Source organism: Raphanus sativus, chromosome 2, assembly GCF_000801105.2.
Source record: "Raphanus sativus cultivar WK10039 chromosome 2, ASM80110v3, whole genome shotgun sequence".
NCBI lineage: Eukaryota > Viridiplantae > Streptophyta > Magnoliopsida > Brassicales > Brassicaceae > Raphanus > Raphanus sativus.
Window position 1 is genome coordinate 34,874,328 of NC_079512.1, and position 19,315 is coordinate 34,893,642.

The 19,315-nt window shown below is 40.1% G+C and overlaps 2 protein-coding genes across 2 annotated transcripts; both read left to right on the forward strand.

The window, feature by feature from the left end:
* Window positions 1-7,677: 7,677 nt before the first annotated feature.
* Window positions 7,678-9,047, forward strand: LOC130508707 (uncharacterized; the record flags this gene model as incomplete). The annotated part of the gene is made up of 2 exons (XM_057004350.1): window positions 7,678-7,929; window positions 8,383-9,047. Coding segments are annotated over 2 exons (612 nt in total), but the record flags the coding sequence as incomplete, so codon positions are not given.
* Window positions 9,048-10,471: 1,424 nt separating this feature from the next.
* Window positions 10,472-16,551, forward strand: LOC108842497 (DNA topoisomerase 2). The gene is made up of 18 exons (XM_018615421.2): window positions 10,472-11,164; window positions 11,288-11,580; window positions 11,655-11,721; window positions 11,807-12,077; window positions 12,158-12,354; window positions 12,434-12,643; window positions 12,746-12,859; window positions 12,928-13,053; window positions 13,140-13,304; window positions 13,388-13,729; window positions 13,802-13,935; window positions 14,025-14,373; window positions 14,453-14,639; window positions 14,717-14,766; window positions 14,855-15,292; window positions 15,389-15,551; window positions 15,659-15,826; window positions 15,912-16,551. Exons 1-18 carry the CDS (start codon window positions 10,586-10,588, stop codon window positions 16,334-16,336), a joined length of 4,278 nt encoding a protein of 1,425 aa, XP_018470923.1. The 5' UTR covers window positions 10,472-10,585; the 3' UTR covers window positions 16,337-16,551.
* The last annotated feature ends 2,764 nt before the right edge of the window (window positions 16,552-19,315 follow it).

The window sequence follows — 19,315 nt, forward strand, 5'->3', positions numbered from 1 at the left end:
AGAAGTGCCATGATCAAGCGAGGAAGATCAACCAGCGGGCATCATTGACTTGAATCACTCCAAGATTAAGAATCTGTCTGAACATCATCTTCCCCAAATCAACACGGACTCCATGAGCCATCTTGTAGATCAGTCTTGCTCTCTCAAGTGAGACATATGTCTTGTGAGTCGAGGGAATCCAGTTGTATGCAGCTATGATCATCAAGGCCCCGTAGCATGGAGTAAGGTCCGCTGTAGTGAGAACATCCCATTCTGTCTTTGTATCTCCGGTGATGAAAGAAGCTAACTCAGTTACCGAGATATCATCCAACGTTGCGGCTTCCTCCTCTTCTTCCTCAGTAAGTGGTTCCCATCTATGGCATTATTGAGGTGCGCAGGTGAGAACTTGTACTCTTGTCCCGTACAGAGACAACCACTTCATCAACATCCGCTTTCAGCTTTAGTACTCGGCAGACCTGCATAGAACTCAGCTACAACTTGCTCAACATACACTGCAAGATTCGAGACAGTTGATTCCATAGATCCTTTCTTGATAACGGCCAAGTAACCCCACTGATCAGCTTCCTTCAGATCACCGAACGCTCAGCAAGTACCTTACGCTTAAGGAACTGATCATACCTTTTCTTGATGAGAGGAGGCATTGGTTCAGCACTTTTGTCACCAGACCTTCTCGATCTCAGCTGAGGCGAGGCTCCTGCTTCCTTAGCCAAATATGGAGACTTGGCTGCATCTTCTGGTGTGAGAAACTGAGATTGAGTTGGTGTACTAGACTCCCCTGTCTTTCTTCTGTTTCCCAGAGCGCAACCCTAATCGCTTCAGCACCGTTTTCTTCCTCCTTTCCTTCTGGGAAGCTTCATCTGATTCAGAACCCACAGTAACAGCATCATCCTTGGGTTCATCGTCCACTTTCTTGGCTGAATCAGACTCAGCTTCACTTAGCTCCTTCTCAACTTCAATGATCGCCAGAGGTAGAGCAGATTCATCCTTCTCTTCTGGTGATTTAGCAGTGACCGGAACATCTTGAATGGCAGCACCAGTGGATCCGATTTGCGGTTGCGGATCTGCTTCAGGAACCTTCACAGATGGCTCCTCTCCAAGACCTGGAGTCCTTTCATCGCTCTCCTCTGAAGGGGCTTTCTCATTAGCGGTATTGAATGAGTCAAGCTCCTCGGTGACCTCAGGAGTGCATCGGAGACGGGCATATCGTTTCTCGGTGGAGGCGATTCAGGTTCGCCATCAGTGAGTAACCTTCGACTTCCTTCAGCCTCTGCATGCTTTTCTTCCTTGGATGATTCGGCTTGTTGAGCTGATTTCTTTCCTTTCCCCATGATAGATGTCAGTTTCTGTGTGAGAATCGTGTGAGAGGTGAAGAGAGGCTGCGAGATTGAGCTTCTTAAGCACGATGGAGATTTTCTAGGGCTTGTTCCCCACTACTTCCCTTAACGGAATAAAACTGAATCAACTTTTTCTGATATTGCAGATCTGGTCCCTGACTTTTTATCCTCTCCTTTGCATGCCTACAACATTTAATTTCTCTCATCCAAACACACAAACATTAGGCACATTCGTGAATTATTAATGTATCATCAGACTTTCAAGATAGTAATAAAACACAAGTCACAACTCACAATTGGCTGAATCAAGATTACTATAAAGCATTAGATCAATTCAGTTCAGTTACCATTTGTGTGAAGTGCTTCACGAGTTGCCTCAGTGCGTGATTCAAGCTGCACATATAACTCTTCCTAGATCTTATATTCTGGTGCAGCCGATTGTCTTTTTATGGCTAGCTTTCACATTGATATGCCTTCATCAATGCTGCCGGTTTTCATTCTTTATTCTCGTGCTGTGAAACCCCTGTTGTTTCCCATCATGAATCTATCAAAATTTTTTTTTTTTTATTTTCTGAGCATCTTTCTGTATCATTGCTGGCTCTTTTTATTGAGAGGGGGGGGGCCACAGATTGACGTGAAACCTGTACCATTACAACATTGACGGCATATCAAGCAGCTCTTTTCCACAGCGTTCTCGGGTTCCAAAACCAATCTGAATCATATGTACATCCCGAATCAGCACCTGCACTATTCTCTGCACAACTTGACTCAACAATCAAGATTACACACACCAATTGCATTTCTTAATGTGATAAATCGATTAAATTCAAGAGATTTAGTGAATATATCAGCCAACTGCAAATCAGTAACTACATGTTCGATTACTACCTGATTGTCTTCAACTAATTCTCTGATGAAGTGGTGCCTTATGTCAATGTGCTTCGTCCTTGAATGTTGGACCGGATTCCTCGAGATATCAATTGCACTTTTGTTGTCACAATACACAAGAAAGGGACCCGATTGCATTCCATAATCAGCTGACATCTGCTTCATCCAGATAAGTTGTGAGCAACAGCTACCCATGGCAATATATTCTGCTTCCGCCGTAGAGAGTGATACAGAGTTCTGCTTCTTGCTCAGCCACGAGATAAGATTGTTTCCAAGAAAGAAACATCCTCCACTGGTACTCTTTCTATCATCAGCACATCCTGCCCAATCAGCATCACAGTATCCCACCAAGTTCTTGTTGGAATTCTTCGAGTAATACACGCCCAAGCTCTCTGTTCCTTTGACGTACTTGATGATCCTCTTAACTGCATTCAGGTGTGATACCTTTGGCTTAGCTTGATATCGTGCACACACACCGACACTGAATGACAAATCCGGTCGACTCGCAGTTAAGTACAATAGACTGCCAATCATCCCTCGATAGAGCTTGACATCCACATCTTCTCCTGCTTCATCTCGTGCCAGCTTCAGTGATGTACTCATGGGTGTCTTAGACACTTTGGAGTTCTCCATACCAAATCGCTTTACCAAACTGTTAGCGTATGCACTCTGAGATATGAAGACACCTTTCTCTGACTGAGACACTTGAAGTCCAAGAAAGTACTTCAGTTCACCACACATGCTCATCTCAAACTCTTGAGTCATATTCTGAACAAACTCATCCACCAGCTTCTGTGACGTGCCTCCAAAGATAATGTCATCCACATAGATTTGAACAATGATTATCTCTTTTCCAACTTCCTTGAAGAACAGCGTCTTGTCTATACTCCCTCTGATGTACTCCGCTTCTAACAGAAACCTTGTGAGTCGTTCATACCATGCACGCGGTGCTTGCTTCAACCCATATAATGCTTTCTTCAGTCGATACACATAATCATGATGCACTGGGTCCTCAAATCCCTTTGGCTGCTCAACATAGACTTCCTCCTGAAGGACTCCATTGAGGAAAGCACTTTTCACATCCATTTGATGCACTTTGAAATTCAGAATGCACGCCATTCCCAGAAATAACCGAATGGATTCCAATCTTGCAACTGGGGCAAAGGTTTCTTCAAAGTCTACTCCTTCAATCTGTGAGTATCCTTGAGCTACAAGCCTTGCCTTGTTACGAACTACTTCTCCATGCTCATCAGTCTTGTTCTTGAATATCCATTTAGTGCCAACCACGTTTACTCCTTTAGGTCTAGCAACCAGTTCCCACACATCGTTCCTGGTGAATTGCTCAAGTTCTTCCTCCATCGCGACAATCCAATATTCATCACGTAGTGCTTCAGTGTGTGTCTTAGGTTCTATTGATGAAACGAAACATGCGAACTGCACCATTTCTTTAAAGTTGATCACCTTTCCACGCGTTTTTCGTCCTTCTTCAATTCCTCCAATCACATCAGACTTCGAATGATTGCGATGAACTTGCTGAATCACTGGTTGCGGTACTGTATCTGAGATCGGACCTTCCTCAATGACTTCAGTCGCAGCTATGGATGATCCACCTTCTTCCTCTTCATCTGATCCCATGTCATCACCTACAACCACAGACAAATCATCAAATACAACATTAACTGATTCTTTAATTGATTCTGTCCGTTTGTTGTAGACTCGGTATGCTGAACTAGACTGTGCATAACCCAGAAAAAATCCTTCATCACTTCTTGAGTCAAACTTCCCAAGGTAGTCCTTGTCATTCAGTATGTAGCACCTGCATCCAAAAACATGAAAGTAACTAAGATTAGGAGTTTTGCCTGTCCACATCTCATATGGTGTCTTTGTTGTCCCTTTTCTGACATACACACGGTTGATTGTGTAACACGCCGTGCTGAGTGCTTCAGCCCAGAACCTCTTGGCTATCTTGTTACCATGGAGCATTGCTCTTCCCATTTCCTGTAGAGTTCTATTCTTTCGTTCAACCACTCCATTTTGCTGAGGTGTCCAAGGTGCTGCAAACTGGTGAGCTATTCCTCTTGATTCAAGAAAGGTAGTCATGGCTTCATTCTCGAATTCTCCTCCATGATCACTGCGTATCTTCTTGATTCCTCCCTTTTCATTTATGTGTTGAAGCGCCCAGATTTTGAAACTTTCAGACACTTCTGACTTTTCCCTGAGAAAACGAACCCAAGTGAACCTGGTGTAGTCATCCACTAGTACAAACACGTACTTCTTTCCTCCGATACTCTCGGTTTGCATAGGACCCATGAGATCCATGTGAACTAGATCCAATGGTGCCTTTGCCTGAACATCTGGTACCTTTTTGTGTTGTATCTTGACTTGCTTTCCCTCATTGCATGCACCACACACAATCTTGTCATCGATCTTGAGTTTGGGTACTCCTCGAACCAAGTCGTTGCACACTAGATTCGTTAGATTCCTGAAGTTCATATGTCCCAAACGTCTGTGCCATAGATCAATATTCCCTTGAGCTGACAAGCACTTAACCTTCTTTTCCCACATGTAGCAGTTATTGCCAGATCTCACACCTTGTAGTACTGTTACACCATGTTGGTTTATGGCACGACAATCAATTGCTGAGAAGCACACCGTAAGTCCGTCATCACACAGTTGACTCACGCTGATCAGATTAGCCTTTAATCCTTTGACAAAGTAGACATTCACCAATTTAGGTACTTCTGAGTTACACGTTGTACCTTTGCCTTGAATGACACCACATCCTCCATCTCCAAAGGTTACCTTTCCTCCTTTTACTTTTGACACTTTGTCTAGATACTCAATGTTTCCTGTCATGTGTCTAGAGCATCCACTGTCGAAGTACCATGGTTCCTCAGATTCAGAATCACTTGACACTCGCGCCATGTTACATCGTATGGTGCTTCTCGGCTCAGTCACTATCTTAGGATACAAGTCGGTTTTCTTCATCCAGCCTCGAGAAGTCTTCCCTATTCTCCAAAACTTGTGTTGTCTCCATACTTGTTTGACCCGTTCCAGATACTTGTAGCAATATCTCTTGTAATGGCCAAACTTCCCACAGAAGAAACATCCACTTATCTGAGCTGGAGTAGTTTGTGTCTTAGCTTCTTCAGCATGCGCAAAACCTCCAGACACAAAGCGTGTTGTACCTGTTGAGCTATTCTGTCTTCCAGTGTAACCAAGTCCCATCAATGAGTTTTCAGTTCTTCCACTGCTCAGAATCTTGTCAAGTTGCTTGGTTCCCGTGAGCATCTTAATCTTCCGATATTGCTGATCTAATTCAGCTTGAAGATCAGCTGCTCTCTTTCTTTCAGCCAGTAGTTCTTCTCTGAGCTCGTCCGCTTGCTTAGACAGGACCAATTTTTCTTTAATCAGATTCACACTTTCCTTAGCCAACTCAGCTTCTCTGTTGAGGTCATCCTTCAACACTTGTACTTCAACTTCCAGTCGTGCCTTCTCTTTAGCCAATGCCAAATTCTCTGTTCCCAGCTTCACTAGCGTCTCTCGAACTTCCTTGTAGCTTTCATCTAAGTCATTTTCTTGCTCAGCCTCACTCTCAGATCCTGAGTCACACTCCACGATTCCTAGAAACGCCACAAAGTTGTTCACTTCCTCTTCACTTTCGCTGTCGGACTCGCTGTCATTGATTCCTATCATGGATTTTTCTGGCTTTCTCCTACCATCCGACTCGCACTCAGCTTGAGTGTGTCCATATCCCTTGCAGTTATGACACTGAATCTCTCTTCTTTTCACTGTGGGACACTCAGTTCGAAAGTGACCATACCCCTTGCATTCATAGCACTTAGCATCATTCTTCCTGTAGTTCTTCTCTGGCTCAGACGTCTTCCTACCTTGGCTAAACTTCTTCTGCCCATTCTCCACTTTTCGTAGAGCTCTATCAAACCTTCTGACCAGGAGACTCACAGGGTCGTTATCATCCATAGGCTCCTTTTCAACTGATGCAAGCGCAATTCCTTTTTCCTTCATTCCACCAGACACACCAGCTACTTCCATCTCATGAGCTTGTAACATTCCAACCACTTCATCAAATGTCATCTCGTCAGTGTTACAGGAGACGGTCATAGCTGCTTTGTATGCCATGAACTTAGACGGCAGACACCTCAGGAATTTCTTCACAAGTTTCTTCTCTTTGTATTTCTTCCCAAGTGTAAGTGCTTCTTGTGCTAGTGAGCTAATCTTTGAGCTGAAATCTCCAACAGATTCATTATCCTCCATCTTTAGCTCTTCAAATCTTGTTGCAAGCATATCCTTTCTAGAACTCTGAACCTTTGAGGTTCCTTCAAAATGCTTCTGCAGAATATCCCATGCATCCTTTGCTGCCTCGCATCCTTGAATTAGTTCAAACTGCTTCCTTGCTACACTGCAATGTATGACAGTTAGTGCACGAGCATTGAACTTAGCCATCTTGTTCTCATCATCAGTCCAGAGCTCCTCCAGTTTTGGAACGTCTGTTCCATCCTCGGCTCTTGCAACAGGTGATTTCCAACCAGATTCCACAGCCTTCCACGCCAATGGGTCAATACCCTTGATTGTAGCCTTCATGCGCGCCTTCCAGAATCCATAGTTTCCTACTTCAAGGATCACCTTGGAACTTATCACCAACTCGCGATAGCTATCCATCTTACTCCGCAGGATCTACCTGTTTAAATAAACAAAGCACAGATACCTGCTCTGATACCAATTGTTAATGTAAGATAAACAAGCTACGCTATGTAGAACACACAGTAGTACAGGGTTATTCAATTCCAAGAAATACGACTATATTTATTCTTTCAAAAGCTCTTACACGTTCTTCTTAAAAGCAATAAATCAAACAAGCTCAAGACAAACCTCGACTTGTTTGCTAGTCAACTCGTTCAGAGATCTAAGACAGACTCTGAACCACCTAAGCTCTTAACCCCTAGATGCTTTGCTTCTCCTTCTTAGGACGTACAAAACTCTCTATTGCTAAAAGCTCTCCCTGTGTGTTAACCGGCAACACATTGCCAACGCTTCCTTTATATATCTTTCAGGAAGCCCTAGATCTAATCTATCTACCCAATGGAAACTTTCCATTTCTTCTACTTCAGCGAATAAGCCAATCTTCCTTTTCTTTTTAGATCGATTGCTTCTTCTTCAAGTCTTCCTTTAATGTCCCTCTTCATTAAATCTTCTTTTAATGCATCGGTCTTGATACGTGCTTCTCACGAACCACCTTTCTGATGTAGTAGTTCATGTCACACTTCATGAACTACTTCAGCTCTGCTACAGCATCGTCTTCCCATACACCTTCAAATAACAGTTCTACTTCGCAACTATCAATAACGATCTCATGTTGATGATGCAATGTCGAGAATGTACTTACATAGTTACATACTTATTTTATGTGGTATCAAAGTATACTTGCTAAGTTTAAAAAAATCTAAATATACAGAGGTATGGAAATGGGATTGACGACGAGCTAGCTTTGGAAGCTGGAGGAGACTATACTCGGGACATTGGTTATCTCCAGTTTTCTAAGTACAATAACCAAAGCGACAACTTGCTCAATCGAGTTTGGTACCAACCGGAAGAAATCTTTCCGGTCACCGGAACTCCGGAAGTCCGGGATCACGTCTTCTGGATTCCCGTTGACAAGTCCTACTTGGATCTTGCACGCCAACTCCAGGTTTGACTAAACTCACTAGTCACATATTTAGATTCCTTTCGTTAATACTCATATGATTTATTTTATATTCAAGTTGCATTTAGTATATTTATTGGTGAATATGTACCACACGTTAGTCTCAGTTAGATATATTACCTAGATTAGATGTAATTGACTACAAATGTAAATTTCAACATTTTATGGACACCCTAAACCATTGACTAATCCAACTATATAATTCGGAAAACATAGATACCATGGGTGTCGTCCATCGAACGTTAGTAGTAGTACTACCCGAGCATAAATTTGTCCTATATATTATTTTTTCTCTTGGTCAAAGATTTGTCAAATTTTCATATTTATATAAAAATGATGTAATCTCAATTATTATTATAAAATTATTATTATAGTTCATTATATGAAATTCTTGTGCTGCGTTACGTGAATTGATATAACATATTCAAACTAAAACAGGACACGAAACTAATACAATGCGTGAATACTACGTGTCTCTCTCGACCACCGAAGGTAACAATCGTTGACCGCGGGGTGAGTGCAAGTGTCTTCGTCGACAACGCCGCTTACCGGAATTTCCTGCGCTCCAAATTCAACGCCACCTCGATCGACATGGAAAGCGCCGCCGTTGCTCTTATCTGCTACCAGCAAACCCTCCCTTTTGTCGTCATCCGTTCCCTATCCGATCTTGCTGGCGGCGGCTCCGACATTTCCAACGAGGCCGACTTGTTTGGTAGCCTCGCCGCGCAAAACTCGGTCGATGTTCTCGTGAAGTTCGTTGGTTTGTTACCTACACACAAAAGCAAGACTCATCCATAATAATAAGTGGATGTGGATGTGTATTTTCATAAAAGATAACGTAACGTCAAACAACGAGATGTATCTGCCTTTTTCAATAATAAGACATTCGGACTTTCAGACTTAGACCCAGAAAAGTCATTCAGACACTTTTATTTTATTTATATTGAGTTTTTTCACAACTCCAGCCATAAGCGATGCAATCAATTTTAGAAGATGAACATAGATTGAGTGAGTGAGAGGTTACGTCGGACTCTTTAACTTGGCGTTGATACTCCTCCTCTTCGTCAGAGGCCAATTCATCCTCTTCACTTAGGGGCTGACTGGTTTTCCCGCTACCACCCGCAAACGCAGCTTTTGCGGTTCATAGCGGTTGTTGGCGTTTCGAAACAATCACAGAAAATGCTACAAATCGCTTCAAACCGCTCCGAACCTCTTAAAATCAAAAGTTGGTTCCAGCTAGCGTTTGCGGTTGCGGGCGGTTGCGGGAGGGTAAATTTTTTTTCTTTAAAAACAGAATAAATAAAAATAATACTAAAAATATCCAATAAAAATTTTCAATTGAAATAATAGAAATTTTAAAATGTATTCATATTATATTTCAATTTATATTATAAAAATTCAAAACTAAAATATTTTATATAAATTTTTAAAATTGAATAATATGATTTTATAAATATAAATTTTATATTTATCATATTATTATGATTTTAATATTTTTATAATTACATAAAATGTAAATATTGTTAAATTATTATTTAACAGATGTTGCGTTTGGTAGTTTACCAGTCATAAGAGTCTCGCAAACGCAACAATTTCTAACAGCTGTACCAGTCATACAAATCTCTAGAAAACGCTTAAAACCGCAACCATCCGCACCCGCAAACTCCCGCAACCGCAACCGCAACCGCTGCGGTTACACCAGTCAGGCCTTAATAGATCGTCATCGTCCTCTGGAGCGGGGAGACTTTTAAGCTGAAGAGCAACTTGGAGTTCCCAGTTTTTGTTTACGCTGCGGCGGCTCATCATCCTCAGACATTGGATTCACCATCTCCGACGATCTCCCCCCCCCCCCCCCAATTTTCACCCAAACCCTAACTTTAATCTCTCTGATTTTTTCTACTCCCGCGCGATTGGGCTTATATTAGCTTTCTCTTAATTTATTAACAAACTTATCTAAATTCAAATGTATTTATTTATTTATTTATTAATTTTGGTCAACATCTTTTTTCTTAAACAATTCAAATTTATTTATCAAAAAACTTGATATTTTTTTAATGTTTATTAAAGACAATTTTCCTTTAGAGATACAGTTTTTATTTTAAAATTTGGCTTCTTAAAGTTAAAAATCAATAAGTAGTATATAAATCCAGAGGTATGAATATGACACATATTAAGCTAATATATCGACAAAAGGGCCCATATAATATTAGCTTGGTTTCACTTGGTTCCGGAATATGGGCTCCTCTGAGTCATGGATCTATATTTGTATTTTGAAAAATGGGCTTTGATTGGGCTCTAATAATAATAATTATTAAAAATATGTTTTTAACTTGATGTACAGTATATGCTTTTCAGTTCTCTCATCTCGAATCGAAACCTTCTGCAGCCGTCAGATTTCTTCGTACGATGTTGAATCGTTTTTTTTTTTAAAAACCCTAATTATCCCGCGCCTATCGCAAATTCAAATTTCGAATTCTGATTCGTAACCGTCGTCTCTCACTCTTTATTATATTCCCATCCTCTTCTCTCACTCTCTACTCTCCAGGAAAAAGAAAAAAAAAAACCTGAGACTTGTTCAATTCTCATTCGATTCCTCCAGATCTACACAGTTTCCCTCTCAGAAACTCGCCACCCCTCCCCCATGGCTACCAAAATCCCTCTGCAAACCAGCAACAACGTCAACGTCGCCGCGAAGGCGCCGCCGGCGGCAGCTTCTCGAGGCGGCGGGAAGACGATCGAGGAGATGTACCAGAAGAAATCACAGCTCGAGCACATCTTGCTCCGTCCCGATACCTACATCGGATCCATCGAGAAGCACACCCAGACTCTCTGGGTGTACGAGAACGAGGAGATGGTGAACCGCCCCGTCACTTACGTCCCGGGGCTGTACAAGATCTTCGACGAGATTCTGGTGAACGCTGCCGACAACAAGCAGCGGGATCCGAAGATGGATTTCCTCAAAGTGGTGATCGATGTCGAGCAGAATCTGATCAGCGTCTGTAACAGTGGCGATGGAGTCCCCGTCGAGATCCATCAGGAGGAAGGCGTGTATGTTCCCGAGATGATCTTTGGTCATCTGTTGACTAGTAGTAACTACAATGATAACGAGAAGAAGACTACTGGTGGGAGAAACGGTTACGGAGCGAAGCTTGCGAACATCTTCTCCACGGAGTTCACGATTGAAACTGCCGATGGGAAGAGGCAGAAGAAGTACAAGCAGGTACGATACAAACACTCGATTGATTTTAGGTTTATGTGTCTTTGGTATGTGTATTGCATCTTAAGGCCTTTGCTATGTATGATCTGATTTTGACGCATATATATATGTTGTGGTGATGGCTAGGTGTTTGAGAACAACATGGGGAAGAAGTCTGAACCGGTTATAACCAAGTGCAATAAGAGCGAGAACTGGACCAAAGTCTCGTTCAAACCTGACTTGGGGAAATTCGGGATGACTCATTTGGAGGACGATGTTGTTGCTCTCATGAGTAAACGAGTGTTTGATATTGCCGGATGTTTGGGAAAGACTGTGAAGGTGGAGCTGAATGGTCAACGGATTCCAATCAAATCGTTCACTGATTATGTTGATCTGTACCTGAACGCAGCCAACAAGTCAAGGACTGAGCCTCTCCCAAGGTTTGTGTTTTTTTTCTTTGTTCTAAAGTTATATGAAGACTGTGTCTCGGAATTGAATTTTGTGTTGTGATTAGGATGGTCGAGAAAGTTAATGACAGATGGGAGGTTTGTGTGAGCATTAGTGAAGGACAGTTCCAACAGGTGTGTATTTGGCTGGATATTACCTCACTCTAATCACGTGAAGATTGAGCAGAATTTTTAACAATGTTTTCTTCTGTTCTTTCAGGTCAGCTTTGTGAACTCTATTGCTACAATCAAGGGTGGGACGCATGTTGACTATGTTACCAGTCAGATCACTAACTACATTGTGGGCATCGTGAACAAGAAGAACAAAACCGCTAACGTCAAGGCACACAATGTTAAGAACCATCTGTGGGTATTCGTCAACTCCTTGATTGACAACCCTGCTTTTGATTCACAAACCAAAGAAACATTGACCCTTCGTCAGAGCAGTTTCGGGTCTAAATGCGAGCTTTCAGAAGATATTTTGAAGAAAGGTATGTTGTGCTTCTTTTTGGGTCACTAATGTATTCGGTGTCTAGAAGAGTGCTTAAAATTTTCTTTTGTTTTATTCCAGTGGCTAAATCTGGAGTAGTGGAAAATTTGCTTTCATGGGCAACTTTTAAGCAGAGTAAAGACCTTAAGAAAAGCGATGGAACTAAGGCTGACAGGGTTCAGGTTGAGAAGTTGGAGGACGCTAACAAAGCTGGGGGGAAGGAATCCCAACGCTGTACCTTGATTCTGACTGAAGGAGACTCAGCTAAGGCTTTAGCTGTAAGTGGTTTTTGATCTCTTTTCAGCTACTTGTATCGTTTAACGCCCAGCAGACACCTAACACACTCATTATGTTTAGATGGCGGGGATGTCTGTTGTGGGTCGTGACTATTACGGTGTGTTCCCTCTCCGAGGAAAGTTACTGAATGTTAGGGAAGCTACCACCACTCAAATCACTAACAATAAGGAAATTGAGAATATCAAGAAGATCCTTGGACTGAAGCAAAATGTGAAGTATGAAAACGTTAACTCACTGAGATATGGGCATATGATGATCATGACAGATCAGGTATCCTACTATCTATCTCAACACTCAGCGCATATGCTACATATATGTGTGTGTCTGTTTATATGCTCATTTAACGAACTTTTATTGGTCCACCTTATTCAGGATCACGATGGTTCCCATATAAAGGGTCTCTTAATCAACTTCATCCACTCCTTTTGGCCAACATTACTCAAGGTTCCATCGTTCCTAGTTGAGTTTATCACACCCATTGTGAAGGTAAATTTAAATTCTTCCTTGTATAAGATCTTAGTGCTTGCCAATGAATATAAACATGTTGTACTCAGGCTACGCGCAAGACTGGAGGTTCTCGCAAGGCTGAAGTTCTGTCATTTTACTCGATGCCTGAGTACGAAAGCTGGAAAGAAAGTCTGAGTGGTAATGCAAGCGGTTGGACTATTAAATACTACAAGGTTTGCGATCTGTTATAACTATTGAGTTAGTACTCATGGAAACCGCTCTTGTTCTCTGCTTACTAATTGTCATTGTTTCTTTCTAGGGATTGGGAACAAGTACATCCGCGGAGGGCAAAGAGTACTTTGAAAGCCTCGATATTCACAAAAAGGATTTCATTTGGGAGGATGAACAAGATGGAGATGCGATTGAGCTTGCATTTAGTAAAAAGAAAATCGAAGCTCGAAAGAATTGGCTTTCACATTTTGAGGTATGCAGGACTATTGAGTACCTTAAGATATTTGTTTTTTGCTCATTATTTCTGCCGGTTCTGATGTCAGTTTGTTTTTTCAGCCTGGAACTCATCTTGATCAGAAGCAACAGAAAATCTCCTTCAGTGATTTCGTAAACAAGGAACTTATCTTATTCTCCATGGCTGATCTTCAAAGGTCAATTCCTTCCATGGTTGATGGGCTCAAACCCGGCCAGAGAAAGATACTCTTTTGTTCGTTTAAGAGGAATTTCACAAGGGAGGCCAAGGTTGCCCAATTCTCTGGTTATGTATCAGAGCACTCGGCATACCATCACGGCGAGCAGAGTCTTGCCGGTACGATCATTGGTATGGCACAGGATTATGTAGGCAGCAACAACATAAACCTGCTTCAACCAGGTGGTCAATTCGGCACACGGAATATGGTAAGTACAGACACTAAAACCGTTCTGTGTATCTATGCTCATACTCATCTTGGTGTACTTTGATTGTGGTAGGGTGGAAAAGATGCAGCAAATGCTAGATATATTTACACTAAGCTGTCTTCAGCAACAAGGGTCTTGTTTCCCAAGGATGACGATGTCCTCCTTAATTACTTGAATGAAGATGGGCAGAAGATAGAGCCTACTTGGTAATTCGTTGCTCATTCATTTAACACATTCGTTTTTCTTTTTTTTTTTCTTTCTACAGAGACTAATTTGATATGTTATTCCGTGTTAGGTACATGCCCATCATTCCAACTGTGCTTGTCAATGGTTGTGAAGGAATTGGAACCGGGTGGAGTTCTTTCATACCTAACTATAACCCACGAGATATTGTTGCCAACGTAAGGCGTCTACTTAGTGGTGAAAGTATGGTGGCTATGGATCCTTGGTATAGGAATTTTAAAGGAACTATTGAGAAAACTGCATCCAAGGAAGGTGGGTCTTCCTACACTGTCACTGGTGTATACGAGGAGATTGACGAAACAACTCTCCGTATTACGGAGCTACCAATCAGAAGGTGGACCGAAGATTATAAGCAGTTTCTGGAGGCTTTGAAGACAACTAATAACACCCCCTATATTCAGGTTAGAAAGGCTAGAATCAAACAATCATCATATTCTTTCTTAGATGCTTCTTGTTAACTCATTCTTCTTATTTCTGCAGAGTGTTAAGGCGTACAATGATGATAGATCTGTGGATTTTGAGCTTCATCTTAGTGAGGAGAACATGACGATGGCTCGGCAAGAGGGCATTTTGAAGTTACTCAAACTTACCACGACAATCGCTACAACAAATATGCATCTTTTTGATGAAAACAATTTGATTAAGAAATACGCAACTCCAGAACAAAGTAAGAATGAGATCCAAGTTATTTAGTCTATTTTTTCTTCGTCATATGAGACGCTAACGTTTAATCTCACCTTGCAGTCCTTGAAGAGTTCTTCGAACTCAGGCTCCAATATTATGGGAAGAGAAAGGTTTGTACATCTTATAATTTAATTCAGTCTTGTAAGGTTTTCAGCTTTTAAGGTAATGCTTAACGTTAACTGTCTTTTATATATGCAGAAAGTTATCCTGGAGAATCTGGAACTTGAACTCTTGAAACTAGAGAACAAAGTGAGGTTTATTCTTGGAGTTGTCAGTGGAGATATCATAGTGAACAACAGGAGGAAGGCTGATCTTGTCCAGGAGTTGGGACAGAAAGGGTTCACACCATTCCCCAAGAAGGCCAAGCCTGTCGAAGCGGCGGTTGCAGGAGCAACGGATACAGCTGAAGAAGAATCTGAAGAAACCTCAGAAGTTCCTGCTTCACGCTCAACGTTTATATCTGGTTCGGAGTATGACTACCTGTTGTCACTGGCTATAGCTACGTTGACTCTAGAGAAAGTGCAGGAGTTATGTGGAGAGAGAGATAAAATTAAGCAAGCTGTTGAAGACATGAAGAAGGCCACGCCAAGATCTCTCTGGCTCAGAGACCTAGACTCTCTTGATGCAGAACTCGATGTAAGCATTCACAACCCTGAGCCCTATATAATGCTTTTACAGATAGCAGTGAATCCTCACTTAGTCGTTTATGCAATGTTTTATTCCTTTTTCCAGAAACTTGACCAGGAAGATGCTACAGCCGAAATAGAGAGAGAGGCAGCACAAAAGAAGCTCAGAAACGAGGCTGGAGCACCACTAAAGGGTGGTAAAGCAGCGCCAAGGAAACAGGCACCAAAGAAAACAACAAAGGCGGCTTCCAGTTCTGCAATGGAGATAGGTATGTCCTGTACTAAACTCAGTGAATCATCATCGTATTTGGAAGCATTTTCTTTTATGGATCTGATTGACATATACATTGGGAAACCTTTTAATTGTTTCGTGAAGGTGACAACGTAGTGGAAGTGCCCAAGCCGAAAGGTAGACAAGGAGCCAAAAAGAAGGCGCCTGCTGCTGCTGCTCCAGCTGATGTAAAGGCTGATGATGATGAGATGTTGGATCTAGCACAAAGGCTTGCTAAATCCAATTTCGGTTCCACCACTGAGAATCCAAGCAGTAAGTTTTCTGATAGAAAGAAACCACAGAATTGAATGATCATGAAAGTTAAAATCTTATACTTTTTATGCTGGTTTCTAAACAGAAGCGGCAATATCTTTGGATGACGATGATGACGACGTGGTGGTTGAAGTTGCTGCACCAGCAAAAGGAGGAAGGAAACCAGCGGCTGCGAGTAAAGCCGTGAAACCACCGGCAGCTCCGAGAAAGCGTGGACCAGCGGCGAGCAAGAAGCAGCCAGCAGCGGAGGTTGTTGCTGCTTCACCGGAGAAGAAAGTGAGGAAGATGAGATCTTCCCCGTTCAACAAGAAGAGTAGTTCAGTGTTGGGGAGGTTGGCTAACAAGGAAGGAGAGGAGGAGGAGAGTACTGAGACCGTGGTCGTTGGAAACTCATCGAGGCCAAAAAGAGCAAACAGGAAGGCGATGAAGTATGTGCTGAGTGATTCGGAGAGTGAGTCCGGGAATGATTCTGAGTTTGATGATATTGAAGACGACGAGGATGATGAGTAGAGTGGAGAGGAAACCAACTCGGTTCTTTTGCTATTTTCAAAAACTTGTTTGCAAATGCTATCTCAGACTTTAAATTCTCGTGCAATGTATGTTCTCTTTTAGACTTGTGTGTTTGACAATGCCCTATCTCGTGTTGGGTTGTGTTTTCTCAATTTGTCATTAACTTTGTGTTAGCTAAGCAGTGGATTTGGAGATAATTTTTTTTTTTGTTGGCATCTATTTGGACATAATCACAACTAAACAAATCTATATTTTTGAATGTGATAACGGCTATCACCAACAAGGATGTAGGCCCAAAATCTAGTTCATTATTCACATATAATAATAATTTTTTAATTGCTTTAAGAGGTTTAAGAAACTAGCATCGTGTTGATGATAAAGATTCTATAAAGTTGACTACATTTCCTACTCACAGCTTATTGAAGATACTTTAATCAGAGATAAAAAGAAATCGTAAATGCTAAAACGAACGGTGCACCCTACTGTATTGTATCAATTACTATATTATATTGTATCAACATTCATTTCCACATAAATCACATTTTACAACATTTTACATAAAAAGCCATGAATAATATGGATTGATTTGTGCATAATAGAAAACATGTTTATGCTTTAAACTGTAATATTTGTTTTGATCAAGGTTTTTTCGTTTACGGAATTTTGATCTTTGGTACATACATTAAAGTTGTGTTTTAATAGAATAGATACTACACTTGAATAAGTGATACTACACTTGAATAAGTGATTGTGAAAAAATCCAATTAACATAAATTAAAGTCCAAACCAAAAATAAGTAAATAAAAAATTATTATATATATATGTATTACGTAGTCGAAGATATATTAGTGTATATTATACAAATATAAAAATGCCATAGGATTTTGTTATATGGGGTATCATAAAATTGTTATTAAGCCAAAATCCTTTCTTTAGAGAAAATGGAACACAGTTGTATTGGATCATTTTTTTCTATTCAATTTTAAGAAATTGAGTTGAGAATAAAAACAAATAGAATTATGAAGTTGAATGTATTCATACCTTGTGTTTTTTTCAATCTTATACTAGGTGTATTTTCTACTCTCTTCTAATTAACTCAAAGAACAATTAAGCCAATTGTTTGCCCAATTTTTGCCCAATTTTTGCTATATTTCTGTTTTTCAAATCCAAAACCTCGATTCTCGTTTGTTAATCATAGTTACTTGTAACAAAGTGAATATGGATAAATGTATCAATTTTCTTTGTTCATTCATCTCATTTTACCAAATATTATTACTAATTTTAAGCAAATAAGCATATAATTTGTATTGTATCATGGCCAAACAACATTTAACCACATTACAAGATACAATAAAGCGGTAATGCTTCATCCTTTTGGAGCTGCACTAGCACTTTTCACTCTGGATTATCAAACGATCAAAGGCATAATCAAAATACTAATTAAGGTGTATATATGGTTAATATATCTTAATGACTAAATCATGTGTTTTTTTGCAGGGTATTTACAGAGGAACCATATATCGTTAGTCTAAATTTGAAGGACTCTAAGCAGTGTGTCTTTACCGTGTTGAAATGGAAGAAAGAGAAATAATCAGATATGTGAAGTGAAGTCACAAAGAGTTAATAGGAGAAAAATGTTGCTTACAAGTGTCTCTTGAAGTGCTTATGGTTGAGGTGCCTTAAGAGGAGAGAGAAGCTGAAGATGACTTCAAAAAAACCAAAACGGCTACTTAGTCGGTTTTTCTACCCGGAAATTCTTCCTCGTGAAATTGGAGTATAACATGGTAAGATCTTCTTTCTTGTATTTTTTGGAATGTAAAAAAAAGGTAAAACAAGACTTTTAGAACTCTAGTAGCCTCTTTTGATTCCAGTTGTAATATGATCTTCATAAATCAAAACTGGAAATAGAGGTTCTGTTTTCCCTTGTTGAATGGCCGCCAATAAAAAAGGCATAGTCATATGATAAAACTTGAATATGCTGCCTGCAATAGATTTCGTATTTTTCAAGTGCTAATACCTCCAATTTCCAACACAAAGGATGAGAAGAGATACAAGTTAGAATTATTTACTTCCTCCGTCAAGAAATCTGTAAAGCTTGGGTTCATAGAGACGTCGAGGATGCTTTGATTTTATTGTTTTCCTACAAAACAATCCAGACGATCGGGTTCAAAACAAATGACATTTATAAGAGGAGTATATCGAACTTAGAACATCTTTAATCTCACTCTTTTCCACTATAAATAAAGTTTAAATTAAAAGTGTTCCAGTGGTAGTCTATTTTCATTCTATTATAAAGTGACAAATAAGTTTACTCCAAATATAGATTAACTTATTTTTTTTTTCATCACTCTATTTTTTTTACTTTAAAATAGAGTATTATTAAGCAAATTCCAACTCTATTATAGAGTTACTCTATTTTAGAATAAGAAATATAGCAAATCATTGGAGATGGTCTTAATCAAGCATCATATTCTAAATTAAAAAAAAATGAAAAATGCATGTTGTATAGTTTGCAGTAACCAAATTAGGATATTTATCGAAACCATGATATATAAATTTTGTATTAAAAGAAAGTAACATATAATATTATAGCAAAAAATATTATGAAACTAATATGAATTCATGGGGGGTAAAGAAATGTTGAACTTAAAACTAGTGGGTCAACAACTAATTTTACCAAACTTATGCTAATTTAAAGCAAATATTCAATGGAAATAATTGATTTATCAAGTTTATATGGGTCATATGACCCCTTGACTTTTTTCTCTTTATCGAATATTTTGTGTCATTTGCCAATTCCTATGCATCAATCCTAACCAGTTGTTATGAAGGAAACATAAACAATCAACATGTAACAAGAATTGGATTTTTGTTTGATTTATGGACAGGAGGCATGACCCACAATCACATAACTAAAACTGATGAATCTACTTTACTTCGGAGTATAACCCATTCAAAATTGGCCCACGTACATGAGGC

Coding starts and splice junctions, on each gene's coding strand:
- LOC108842497 (XM_018615421.2), top strand. CDS start 10,586: ATGGCTACCAAAATCCCTCTGCAAACCAGCAACAACGTCAACGTCGCC. Junction 11,722..11,806: donor GTGAAGGACAGTTCCAACAG/GTGTGTATTTGG, acceptor CTGTTCTTTCAG/GTCAGCTTTGTGAACTCTAT. Junction 12,355..12,433: donor ACTCAGCTAAGGCTTTAGCT/GTAAGTGGTTTT, acceptor CATTATGTTTAG/ATGGCGGGGATGTCTGTTGT.